The sequence below is a fragment of the Hypanus sabinus genome, chromosome 6 (genome assembly GCF_030144855.1).
Source record: "Hypanus sabinus isolate sHypSab1 chromosome 6, sHypSab1.hap1, whole genome shotgun sequence".
Lineage (NCBI taxonomy): Eukaryota > Metazoa > Chordata > Chondrichthyes > Myliobatiformes > Dasyatidae > Hypanus > Hypanus sabinus.
Window position 1 is genome coordinate 52,706,831 of NC_082711.1, and position 13,924 is coordinate 52,720,754.

Consider the following 13,924-nt stretch of genomic DNA (forward strand, 5'->3'; position numbering starts at 1 on the left):
CCAGTTTTTATCAACATGAACCATTATATCAAGTGCATCCTTGTGTTGTTCCTTCCTCTGGAACAGAAAATAAATTAGGCATTGAGCTTCTTTGACCATTCTTTTAGTTAATTGCCAATCTGTTTCAGACAATTACCTTGGTTTTTAGTATTTAAATGCATCTAGCATCTGTAGTCTTTTAGAAGAAATTGTTCCTGGTTTTCTGCATCATTTTTGCTTTCTGATTTAATTCCTTAAAAAGGGACTGACTTTTGTAAACTGTACGATCTTTGTTAACATTGGAGGTTATTTTTTTCCCCATTGAAACCAGTTTTTGACATTGGAAACATGGGTACAGAAGTGAGTCTCAAAGGATATGCTACAGTAAGCCAGTTCAAAGAAGACAGAAATTGATTGGTAATTAAAATTATTTTATGTCTATTAAAGTTCTGGTATCTAGTGTAGATTTTCTGTCCCTTTCGCACTTCTGATGTTGAGGTCTACAATAAAAAAACCCCTATAATTTCACACATCTGGTTTGTTTGAAACAATTAACTACTTCAGTGCTCTGGGAAAAAGGATATCATATTGTTGGTCTCCAGTTCCAGTCCATCCAATTACTTTCCCAGGTGAAAAAAAAATCTGCAGATGCTGGAAAAGCATAATATAAATATTTTAGGGGTTGTACATACTGTATTACATACATGGAGGTAATGAATTTTTAGAATAATAGATGGGATATCAGATTAGGTGAGATGTAATGGTTGATTTAGGCTAAGCTGCTTGGGAGGAGCTGGACCTGCATGTGTGGATCTAACTGGATGGTATTCCATCACCTTCCTGTGTCTTGGAGACAATGGCAAAGCTTGAGGGAGATATTCCAGCTCACTGATAACTTTGGGATTTCAGTCCTAAAGTATAGAAAAAGCTTCTTTATTTACATTAGATCCTAACAGAAAATCTCAAAATTATGTTAGTTTGATTTAGAAATACATAATATAAAAGACCTTTCCAGCCCAATGAGTCACACTGCTCAGACACCCATCCATTTAACCCCAGTCTGATCACTGGACAATTTACAATGACCAATCAACCTACTAACCAGAATATCTGTGGACTATGGGAGTAAACCAGAGCACCCAGAGGAAACCCATGTGCTCATGTATAGAATGTAAATTAAACTTTACAGAGGAGGCTGGAATTGAACTCTGAACTTTGATGCTCTGAGCTGTAATAGCATCATGCTAGTTGCTATATTACCATAGCACTCCCAAAGTTCAGAAAGCAATGATGGTAGGGCTGAATTTTAGCTCAGGTCAGGCTTGGTGTGCTCTGCATTAATAAAGACGGGATAAAAGATAAGGAAAGGTGAAAATAGACACATGTGGAGCTAATTACAGATGATGAATGATACAAAAGGAGAAATCAAGTTACTTGAGGCTGTAGAATTCGGTGCTGAGTTCAGAAGGGAGTGATATGCTCAGTTGGAGAATGAAATGCTGTTCCCCATGATCATATTGCTCCTCACCATAACAATATAGGTGTCGACAGACTGATAGATCAGGTGGGCATCGAATGCAGAATTAAAGTTGCAAGCAATGGGAAGCTAGGGGTCACACCTGCAGGCTGAACAAGGACATGAACCATCAACAACAAAGATTTCAAATCTAAACTCGATCGTTATTTCAAAACTCTATGTGAATAGGAATTTGAGAAGCTTTGTTAGGCTGAGTGGCCTGTTCTGTCAACAACTTTCTAATGATCTACTATATTTATGTTAATCCTTCTTCCAGAACAATCCGGTCTAACTTGAGGTTATTCGCCTGTCCTTCTGGTCACTTAAAAAACACAAGTGTTTAATTGCACATATTAGTTAGAAATAGAGCCATGTTTCATTTGTTTATTAACCTTGCAATTTGTTCTCTGCAAGTGCCCTGAGCATTTGGTCGAGGAAGGATTTGAATAACAGGAGCCTACATGGAATTACTTGAAAATGGATGCAAATAATAGTTTTTAACATGACAGCTCGATACATGTTTGCAATGCAGACTTCAGTGCTACTTATGTTAGGTTGTTCTGACTGGAATGTCTAAAAGTTCAAAGGTAAAGGTGAATTTTGTATTTTGGTTTGTGTTTCATTCATAGTAGCTATCAGTGATAGAGAACAATATGACCAAATTTTTGTAAGAAGATCATGAATGATGCCTGTTGTTGAGTATAAAAAAACTACATTACAAAAGATGCAAATATTGAAAATCTTGTTTGATTCCTTTAATATGCACAATTTTGTTATTTTCAGTTTTGAATATATTTGGTGATTGATCCTCCACTGCTGTTTTGAATAGGGACTTCTAAAAATGTTTTGCTTTGTATGAAGAAATTTTCCTCCCTGTACTTAGTGGCTGAGCCTTATTTAGGAGCTGTGTCTCTGGTTCTTGACATACTAGGCAGGGGAAGCTCTACCCTGTCAATCCATTTCAGGATATTTTTTTTTCGTTTCAGTGAGGTCACCTCTCAATCGTTTAAACTCAAGTACAAGGCTCAGAATAAGTAACCTCTTCCTAGAGGACAAAACTACTATCCCAGGAATCCAGAAGCCATGAGGTGAACTTTTGCTATGCTAGTATTTCCTTTCATAGGCTAGGGGACCAGTCCTACGTACAATGTTTTAAACGTGTGTTACTATGACGCTGTAATTGGAGCAAGATGTTTCCAGCATGAAAGGTCAACTTTCCTAATTGCATGCTTAAGTTGATATTAACTTTCGATGATTCTGTGTATGAGATTGCTCGGGTCCTTCTGAACATCCTTCACTATTAAAAATACACTGCAGTTCTACTTTTTCCACTGAAGTGGATGGCTTCACATTTTTCTGCATTATAGTCTACTGTCATTGGCTGAGCCAATCTGTATTCCCCTGAAGGCGCTCTGTATCCTGCTCAAAACTCTCACTACCACTTGGCTTTGAGTCAGCAGCAAACATTTGTATATTAAACTTGATCCCTCTCAACCTAGTTATTGATCTGGATTATGAACAACTGGGGCTTCAGTTCTAATCCTTCTGGCAAACACTCGCATCCCAAAACTGACACGTTCTTAGTCTGTTCTTTGACCTGCTGACTGCTCCTTTGATTCTGAAGAATCTGCAGATGCTGCAGATCGGAGCTAAAACCGAAAATTAGGAGAGAGCAGCTGGGTTAACATTTCAGGTTGGTTGGCTTTCTTCAGAAGGAATGACCAATCTGTAGGGATGGCACAGTCGTGTGGCGTTCAGTGAGTCATAGAGAAGTACAGACCTGAAGCAGGCCCTTCAGTCCATCTAGTCTATGCTGAAACCATTTAAACTGCCTACTTCCCATCAACCTGCAACTGGACTGTAGCCCTCCATATACCTATCTAAAGTCCATATTTTATAATGCGACTCTTTATAGTTCAAGTGACCTGTGTTCATTTCCTGCTGCTGTCTCTCAGGAGTTTGTGCGTTCGCTCCATGACTGCAGGGGCTCCTCCAGTTTGTTACCTCTGCATTCCAAAGATGTCCAGGTTTGTAGGTTAGATGGTCACATGGTGTATAATTGGGAGACACAACCTTGTTGTGCCAGATGGGCTTGTTACTATGTTCTTTCTCTCAATTGAATCTGTGGAATTTTGGAAGAATGCAACCAAGAGTCTTTGACCATGGAGACTCTTTTTCTCTCCACCTGATGCCTGACATGTACTGTGTTTCCAACACTTTGCTTCAGATTATCAGCATCAGTCTGCCATCAAAACCCTACTGCTGAGAAATTATGCAGGCAAATGCATGATTCATGAATTTGAATACCAAATGCTGTTATCTATAGGTAATAGTATTCCACAAGTTAGAATGGTAGGTTCCTTGGAGATGTGTGCTACATGCTCAAAATGTGAATTATTACCTTCGTTTGTATCCCCTAACTATGTGTTCTCTAGCTAAGAAGCTGGTATAAACTACTGGTGGTTTTTGCAATGCTACTTGGAGAGAATAAGAATAATTGTAGTTTTTTTTAAGTAGCTAATGATTTGGAGCGGAGAGTAGGGAGGGAGCCGAAGCCTATTTTTACGAAGTACTGAAATATGATGAAGGAGTAGCATGAGGAGGCAGGTTAGATGACAAGAATGAAGCAGTATCCGAGCAGCCACAGCAGGGAACAGGATAAGTTCAGAAGCCTAAAATTCCACAGTTACTCCTTTGAAGCCCTCTTCATTTCACTGATCAACCTCTGTGTTTTATTAAAGGCAAACATTTATTATTACTTCAAAAACTTTAAAGCAAAGGGAATGGTAGCAATTTTTTTGAAGTAATGTGTAAATAAATATGCTTTTCCTGTGTACTTAGTTCTGAAAGGATGGCCTGTCTCTTGATTCGTGGTAAACACAGATAGGATTTCAACAATAATTTCGCTGCTTCAGTCCGACTTTTGCTGAGATGACCAAACTAGGTTTACTGATACTTTGCATCAAATTTGCACGGCTAAAGATTCTAAACAATAAGGAACTCTTGTTCTACACTGAGTTAAAAATTATTTCGCGATATAATTCTGAGTAGATATACCAGCCCTTCTAGCCACACCACTCCAATTAACCCTAATCTAATCATGGGACAATTAGATGTTTTGTGTATGCTGGCAAGTGAGCAAATTTCAAGGATGTATATGGTGACATATATGTACTTTCATAATAAATTTACTTTGAACTTTGACCCATCCATTGCAAAACAAATTATCTTGTAAGCATTATCCACAAAATTCATCTTCCCGAGAACAGATTTGGGGATCACATTCCTGCTCTGTTTTGTTTACTTTTTTGCAGTGATGGGGATTTGGGGGTGGATGTGCCTGTTCTGTTATTGTTCATTGTTTTTTTTATATGGAGGTGGGATTTGGGATTGATGACTGTGCTACATTTCTTTACTGTTTTTTTTCTTGGTTTCATGGCTACCTGGAGAATTGAAGAATTTCAGAGTTGTATACTTTGATAATAAATGAACCTTTGAACCTTTTTGAACACAAATAACTATCCAAGGCTCAAATAGTTGAACATGAATTTTGTAGAATTTTCAGAAATTACTGGAGGTTCTTACTGGTAGTTTAACATTGCTATCACAATGGGCCATACAGCTTCTGATTACTCACTAGTTGCTGGTGTTTTTGTAAATGATCTGTAATGATTTTTAATCTGTAACTACTGATTAAAGCTCTCGTTGCCTAAGAACTAGCAGCACCACCAGCATGAAACAGCAATGCATTAATCCTTTACCTGTATAAAAAAATTATCCAGTCCCTTGGAGGAAGATATGGTTGAAATGTGTATCAGTAATGAACTTAAGGATTTTAGATCTTTATATTTCACTTAGCGTTTTCAGCAACGTTTTAAAAAATAACAACACTCACCATACTTAGGATTTTTTTTCCTTCTGTTAGAACTTGGAATAAATTATAGGTGCTGACATTAAAGATTCAATTGTTAGCCAAGTTCCTAAAACAAAATGACTGTGTGCAAAAATATTCTGCAGTTTTCTTGTATGAATATTAACTATGTGATTATGATAACTTTGTATTTAATTATGCAACCTGAAACAGAACTTATGAATCTATGAATCTGAAGTGGATTCATAGATTCACTTTCAAGGACTGTAGAACTCATGTTCTTGATATTTATTCCTTATTTATTAATTAATTAATTATTTTAATTTTTGTATTTGCACAGTGACTTTCCATTAATTTTCTTGTGTTTTTTTTGTATCTGCTGTGAATGCCCCCAAGAAAATTAATCTCAGGGTAGTATATGCTGTGACATAAATGTACTTTCATAATAAATTTATCTTGGACTTTGAGGATACACCTTTCATATAGGGAATAGATTGCTGCATTTTGGGTAAAACTGATGAGATAGATTGTTTTGTGATCCATCCTGTACTCTTGTAGTCTGCAGTTATAACATGACAATTAAAGTGATAATGCAAGAACAGTGTATTTACTTATAACAGACATTAATTTGATATGTTTATATCTAATACCTTGATTGTGTCGAATGAACTGTAAACATTTTCTTCACGCTGACTTGTTACTGAGTTTAAGATGGCTTTACTTGTGAGTAGGGCCACATTTGAAAGTGGGCTTATTGGGATTTTCCTGCTGTGTTTGAGATTGATTAGATTATTAGGCAATTGGCAAGGGCCAATAAAAAGAAGTTGGGTTTAAGCATAGCAGCCATTATGGGAGTGGACAGAGTGGGGAACTGAGATTTTGGTGAGAAGAGCTGGAGGCCATTTCGGAGTGACTATTATGTGAGTGGGGTAGTGTAGGAATCTGAGGCTGTGGCTCAAGAGGGTTCGGCAAGGGGGGCACAGGGGAGTAGCGGGCAAGAATAGATGTGTTTTTCTCAATCAATTAAATAAGATAGGGTGCAGGATCAGGTGCTGTATTCTAGCTGTGTGATGTGGGAGCTGGTGGACCCTATTCTGGTTCCTGATGACTGCACATACAAGTGTTGCCTGCTTGAGAAATTCAAACTCAAAGTTGATGCCTCAAAATCTAAGCTTCGCAAACTGACCCATTAGGGAGGCAATCACTCCCATTAAGACCAGAGTCCATGGTCCAGGCAAGTTGCATATCTAGGGCTCTGGAATGGCTTTAAACCAAATAGTGGGCTGGTGGGGGGGGGGGGGCATGGGTTCAACAGCTTGGAAAAGTATGAATAAAGTAAATTGGAAAGAGAGTGCCAGAGAAGTACTAACATTGCCAAATAAAGAATAGGGCAAAAAGTTCAGAAAGGGATAAGAATTTAACTCCAGACACCACAGAGACAAAGTTCAAAAGAAGGGTGGTGAATGTAGGACCGAGGGTGTTATATTTGAATAGACACAGTTAACGAAATAAGCTTGATGATTTCATAGCACAGTTAGAAATTGGCTGATGTGATTTGTGGGCATCACAATGTGATGGTTGCAGCAGATGTCATTTGAATGGATGGAGTCAGGGTGGTGATCTACAGGCTTGAGCTCTTTGAGGTTTCAGCGACGAGAGGCTTCAGTCAGAGAAAGAAAAGAGAAGCTCTAGGTTAAGTGTTTTTTTTTCTTCCCTTCTTTATATCTGCTCAGCTAGGACAGTAGAGATGTCAGGCAGGATATGGAATGCTCCTCTTGCGTGAGGTGGGAAGGCTGGGAGACCTCCAGTGTCCATCCAGCTACAGCTTCTAACAATCCGCACTAAGGAGTTGGAGCTGGAGTTGGATGAATTCTGGATCATTCAGGAAGCTCGGGGGGTAATAGGTGGGATGTATAGAGAGGTAGTTATACTCAAGGTGCAGGACACAGGAAACTGGGTGACAGTCAGAAAGGGGTTAAGGAGCCAGAGCAGAGTACCCTTGTGGTCATCTTCCTCACTTTGGATACTTTTGGGGGGAGGTTGACGTAGCAGAGGAAAGTCAGTGGTCGGGTCTTTGGCACTGAGTCTGCCTCTGTGACTCAGAAGGGAAGGGGAGAAAAGAGGCACACTGTAGTAATAGTGGACTCGTTAGTTAGGGGAATGGACAGGAGGTTCTGTGGACGAGAATGAGATTCTCTTGCCTCCCGGGTGCCAAGGTATGGAATATCTTGGATCAAGTCCTCAGCATTCTTAAGTGGGAGGGTGAACAGCCAGAAGTCATGGTCCATGAAGGTACCAATTACGTGAGTAGGATGAGTGACGAGGTTCTGCATAGGGAGTTTAGGGAGTTAAGTGCTAAGTTAAAGGATGAAACCACCAGGGTTGTGATCTCAGGATTGATTGTTACTTGTGTGGTGTGCTAGTGAGGCCAGAATTCGGAAGATTATACAGTTTAATACGTGGCTAAGGAGTTGGTGTAGGAGGGAGGGCACAAGCTTTTTGGATCACTAGGCTCTCTTCCAGGGAGGTGGGATCTGTACAAAAGGGATGGTTTGCACCTGAACTAGAGGGGACTAATATCTTAGCAGGAAAGTTTGTTAATGCTGCATGGTGAGATTTAAACTAGAGTTGCAGGGGGATGGGAACCAGAGTCCTAGAACAGTTAGAGGAGAGGCTGTGGTGGCAGAGGTTGGTAAGACCTCAGACAAAGTTAGGAAACAAAATATTGAGCATGGTGTGGCCAGTGTCCTGAGCTGTGTATATTTCAATGCAAGAAGCATCATAGGAAAAGCAGATGATAGTGCCAGAGACGAGGTATCTGGTTTACAAACAGAGGAAATGTGGCATGAGGAGAGGATGTTGATAGGGCAGAATTGCAGTCAACAGGATGAATTGCAATGTGAAAGGCTGAATCATAACTGAAAGAAGATTATAGCTGGGAGTTCAATGTCCAAGAGTACACTTTGTATCGAGAGGACAAGCAGGAAAGCAGAGGAGGTGATGCTACTCTGTTGGTAAAAAGTGAAATCAAATCATTAGAAAGGGGTGACATGGGGTTGAAGGTATTGAATCATTGTGGATAGAACTAAAGGAACTGCAAGGATAAAAAGACGCTGATAGGAGTTGTATACAGACTCCCAAATTGTAGTAAGAATGTGGCCTACAGATTACAATGGGAGCTAGAAAATGCATACCAAAGGGTAATGTTACAACAGTCATATGGGATTTCAATATGCAGGTAGATTGGGAAAATCAGGTTGGTGCTGGATTCCAGGAGGATGAATTTCTAGACTGCTTATGAGATGGCTTTTTAGAACAGCTCATGGTTGAGCCCACTAGGATATCAACTCTTCTGGACTGGGTGTTGTGCAATGAGCCAGAATTGATTAGAGAGCTTAAGGTAAAAGAACCCTTTGAGGAAAGTAATCATAATATGATTGATTTCAGCCTGTATCAGTATTACAGTGAAGTAAAGGATTACAGAGGCCTGAGCGAGGAGTTGGCCAGAATTGATTGGAAAAGAACACTGGCAGGGATGACGGCAGAGCAGCAAAAGCTGGAATTTCAGGATACAATTTGGAAGGCACACGGTATATACATCCCAAAAAGGAAGAAGTATTCTGAAGGAAAGATGACGTAATTGCGGTTAACAAGAGAAGGCAAAGCCCACATAAAGGCCAAAGAGAGGGCATATAATAGAGCAAAAATTTGTGGGAAGTTAGATGATTAAGAAGCTTTTAAAATCCAACACAAGGCAACTAAAAAAGTCATTAAGAAGTTAAAAATGGAATACGGAAGCGTGTTAGCCAGTAATGTTAAAGAGGAGACCAAAAGGTTCTTCAGTTCCATAAGTGTAAAAGAGAAGTGAGAGTGGATTGTATGTAGTGTGTAGGCCTCCGTTAGTCTAAATAGACCATGGATTTGCACCTTGGAAAATTTCCAGGGCGCAAGCCTGGGCAAGGTTTTTTTTTAATGGAAGACTGGCAGTTGCCCAAGCTGCAAATCTCCCCTCCCCATGCTGCCAATGTTGTCCAAGGGAAGGGCATTAGGACCTATATAGCTTGGCACCAGTGTCATCGTAGAGCAATATGTGGTTAAGTGCCTTGCTCAAGGACACACATGCAAGCCTCCGCCAAGGCTCGAACTAGCGACCTTCAGATCACTAGATGAATGCCTTAACCACTTGGCCACGTGCCAACACTAGATTACACTGGGTCCACTAGAGAGTGGATTACAGACAGCTAGACAGGTAGTAATGGGGGACAAGAAAGTGGTGGACAAACTGATTAAGTATTTTGCATCAGTCTTCACTGTGGAAGACACTAGCAGTATAACAGTGGTGTCAGGGGTCTTGAAATGTATGAAGTTACCATTAATAGAGGGAAGGTTCTTGGGAAACTGAAAGGTGTGAAGGTAGATAAGTCACCTGGACCAGATGGTGTACACCTCAAAATTCTGAAAAAGGTGGCTGAAGAGATTGTGGTGGCATTAGTAATGATATTTCTAGAATCACTAGATTCAGGAATGGTTCTGGAAGACTGGAAAATTGCAAATATCACTCCACTCTTCAAGAAGGGAGAGAGGCAGAAGAAAGGAAGCAACAGGCCAGTTAGCCTGACCTCAGTGATTGGGAAGATGTTGGAGTCGATTATTAAAGATGAGGTCTCAGGGTAGTTGGAGACCCATGATAACATGGGCTACAGTCAGCATTGTTTCATGAAGGGACTGTCTTCTCTGACAAACCTGTTAATATTCTTTGAAGAAACAGCAAGCAATATAGACAAAGGAGAATCAATTGATGTTGTGTATTTGGATTTTCAGAAGACCTTTGACAAGGTGCCACACATGAGGCTGCTTAACAAGCTATGAGCCCATGGTATTACAGGAAATATTTCAGCATGGATAAAGCAGTGGCTGATTGGCAGGAGGCAAAGAGTGGGAATAAAGGGAGCCTTTCCTAGTTGGCTGCTGGTGATGAGTTGTGTTTCACAAGGGTCTGTGTTGCGACTGATTCTTATTCCATAAAGTATATGTCAGTGATTTGGAAGATGGATTTGACGACTTTGTTGTGAAGACAATATGAAGATAGGTCGAATGGCAGGTAGTTTTGAGGAAGCAGAGAGGCTACAGAAGGACATAGATTAGGAAAATGGACAAAGAACTGGCCATTTTCAGTGTCTGGAAGTGTATGGTCATGCACTTTGGTAGAAGAAATTTAAGGGTTGGCTGTATTCTAAAGGAGGAAAAATACAAACAAAAAGTAAGGTGCAAAGAGACTTGGGAGCCCTTGTGCAGGATTCTCTGAAGGTTCATTTGCAGGTTGAGTCTCTGGTGAGGAAGGCAAATGTGTTGTTAGCATTAATAATTAGCTGGAATATAAAAGCAAGGATATAATGGTGAGGCATCAATTGTGAGCAGTTTTGGGCCCCTTATGTTAGAAAGGATGTGCTGAAACTGGAGAGAGTTCAAAGGAGGTTCACAAAAATGATTCCAGGATTGAATGGCTTGTCATGTGAAAGAGTGTCTGGCTCTGGACCTGTATTCACTGGAATTGAGAAGAATGAAGTCATTTTCAGTGAAACCTTATTGAAACCTATCGAATGGTGAAAGGCTTTGATAGAGTGGATATATAACCATATAACAATCACAGCACGGAAACAGGCCATCTTGGCCCTCTTAGTCCGTGCCGAACCCTTAATCTCACCTAGTCCCACCTACCCGCACTCAGCCCATAACCCTCCACTCCTTTCCTGTCCATATACCTATCCAATTTTACCTTAAATGACACAACTGAACTGGCCTCTACTACTTCTACAGGAAGCTCATTCCACACAGCTATCACTCTTTGAGTAAAGAAATACCCCCTCGTGTTTCCCTTAAACTTCTGCCCCCTAACTCTCAAATCATGTCCTCTAGTTTGAATCTCCCCTACTCTCAATGGAAACAGCCTGTTCACGTCAACTCTATCTATCCCTCCCAAAATTTTAAATACCTCGATCAAATCCCCCCTCAACCTTCTATGCTCCAATGAATAGAGACCTAACTTGTTCAACCTTTCTCTGTAACTTAATTGCTGAAACCCAGGTAACATCCTAGTAAATCGTCTCTGCACTCTCTCTAATTTATTGATATCTTTCCTATAATTCGGTGACCAGAACTGCACACAATATTCCAAATTTGGCCTTACCAATGCCTTGTACAACTTTAGCATTTAGCATTGGAGAGGATGTTTCTTATGGTGGAAAAATCTAAGATGAAAGAACACAGCCCCAGAATAGAATGGCAGAGATGAGGAATTTCTTTAGCCAGAGAGTGATGAATCTGTGAAATTCTTTGCCACAGGCGACTGTGGAGGCCAAGACTTTATGTATATTTAAGGTAGTGGTGGTACGTTCTTGATCGGTCAGGGGATGAGCCATATGTGGAGAACGCATTAGATTTTGGTTGAGAGGAAAAATTGGATCAGCCACGATGAAGTGGTGAATCAGACTCGATTGACCAAATGGCCAAATTCTGCTCTTATGTCTTATGGTTGTATTGAAGAATGATCACAACTTGGAGCTTATTATCTATACCTTAATAGGATACACATCGTATGGAAAGGGAAAGCAGGTGGGCAGAAGGAGTGGTGTAGCTTTGTTGGTTAAAAAATTAAGTCAAATCCTCAAAGAAATGGCATAGGATCTGAAAATGCAGAATCCTCGAAAGTAAAGTTAAGGAAATGCAACGGTAATAAGACCCTGTTGGAGTTGTATAGAAGCATCTGAACAGTAGCCAGACTGTGGGATACAAAGACATGTAAAATGGACAGTGTTACAATGGTCAAGGTAGATTGGAAAAATCAGGTTGGTGTGGATACAAAGAGAAGGAATTTGTAGAATGCCTGCAAAGTCTTTTTAGAGCAGCTTGTGATCAGGAACACTAGGGAAAAGCAACTTTGGATCTTTGGATTGAGTGTTACGTATTGAACCAAATTTGGTTATGGAGCTTAAGGTAATGACAGCTCAGGTGATAGTGATCGCAGTATCATAGAAGTCACCTCGCTGTTTTAAAGGGAAAAGCTAAAATCGGATACATTGATACTCAACTGTAATAAAGGTAACTACAGAGGTATGAGAGAAGAGCTGGCCAAAGTTAATTGGAAGGGGACACTGGAAGGGATGACAGTGAGCAAAAATGGAGTTTCTGGGAGTCATTCAGAAGACACAGAATTGTTTCATCCCAAAGTCAAAGAAACATTTTAGAGGGAGGATGGGGCAACCATGGCTGACAACAATAGTCAAAGACAGCATAAATGCAAAAGAGGGCATTACAATTTAGCAAAAATGAGTGGCAAGCTAGGGGATTATGAAGCTTTTAAAAAACCAACAGAAAGCAACTTAAAAAAAGGATTGAGAGATAAGATGAACGATGAAAGTAAGCTAGCCAATAAAGAGGATACTAAAAGTTTTTTTTCAGATATATAAAGAATAAAAGAGAGGCGAGAGTGGATATTGGGTCACTGGAAAATAGTGCTGCAGTGGTAGTAATGAGGAGTAAAGAAGTGGCTCACAAACTTCAATAAGCATTTTGCATAATTCTTCACTATACAAAACACCAGCAGCATGTCAGATACTAGAGAGTGTTAGGGAGCAGAAGTGAGTTTTGTCACTATTACTTGGGAAGTTGAATGGGCTGAGGGTAGATAAGTCGCCTGGACCAGACAGGCTATACCTCAGGTAACTCATGAAATTGTGGAGGTATTAGTAGTGATCTCCAAGAATCACTGGATTCTGGAATGGTTCTGGAGGATTAGAAAAACTTGAAAGTTACTCCACTCGTTAAGAAGGGAGGGAGACAAAAGACACAAAATTATAGTCCAGTTATCCTGACTTCAGTGGTGGCAAGATGTTAGAAGCAATTATTGTGGATGAGGTTTCAGGGTACATGGAGGGATACACTAAAAAAGCCAAAGTCAGCAAGGTTCCTTAAGGAGAAATGTTGCCTAACAAATCTGTTGGAATACTTTGAGGAAATAATAGGCAGGATAGATGAAGCAGAGTGAGTGGATGTTGTTCTGTGTCGATTTCAGAATGCCTTTGTCAGGGTACCACACTTATAGCTGCAAAAAACAAGATAGGAGCCCATGATATTAAAGGAAAGATACCAGCATTGACAAAATTAGCCACTTGCAGAAGACAAAGTATGGGATTAAAAGGGGCCTTTTCTGATTGGTTGCTAATGACTATTTACAGTCTGTAGAGGTCATGTTGGGCCCACTATTTTTAGCTGCTGTTAATGATCGGGATGATGGAACTGATGACCGTGTAGCTAAGTCAGAAGATGATTCAAAGATAGCTGGAGGGGCAGATAGTGTTGAGGAAGGAGGGGCTCTGCAGAAGGACTGCAGACTCCCTGCTTCCTCAGATTATAAGAAGAGAAGTGCAGATGGAACACATTGTAGGGAAGTGTATGGCCATGTTCTTTGGTAGAAAGAATAAAGCTGTGAACTATTTCTCAAACAGTGATTAAATTCAGACATCTGAGGTGCAAGAGGACTTGGGAGTCCTATAACAGGA

At 40.2% G+C, this 13,924-nt stretch overlaps 1 protein-coding gene across 4 annotated transcripts in view; it reads left to right on the plus strand.

The window, feature by feature from the left end:
* The window catches only part of LOC132395468 (LIM zinc-binding domain-containing Nebulette-like), a 304,667-nt gene that overhangs the window by 122,720 nt on the left and 168,023 nt on the right, over nt 1–13,924 (plus strand). Inside the window, exons 1-2 of one of the 4 annotated variants that reach the window (XM_059972134.1) lie at nt 1,916–2,082; nt 2,482–2,583. The exons of the other annotated variants lie outside the window; for them this stretch is intronic. Of the exons in view, the coding sequence (XP_059828117.1) occupies nt 2,579–2,583 (5 nt within the window). The 5' untranslated portion in view covers nt 1,916–2,082; nt 2,482–2,578. Of the gene's footprint in view, nt 1–1,915; nt 2,083–2,481; nt 2,584–13,924 lie in introns of those variants that run through there. 4 annotated transcript variants of the gene reach the window in all.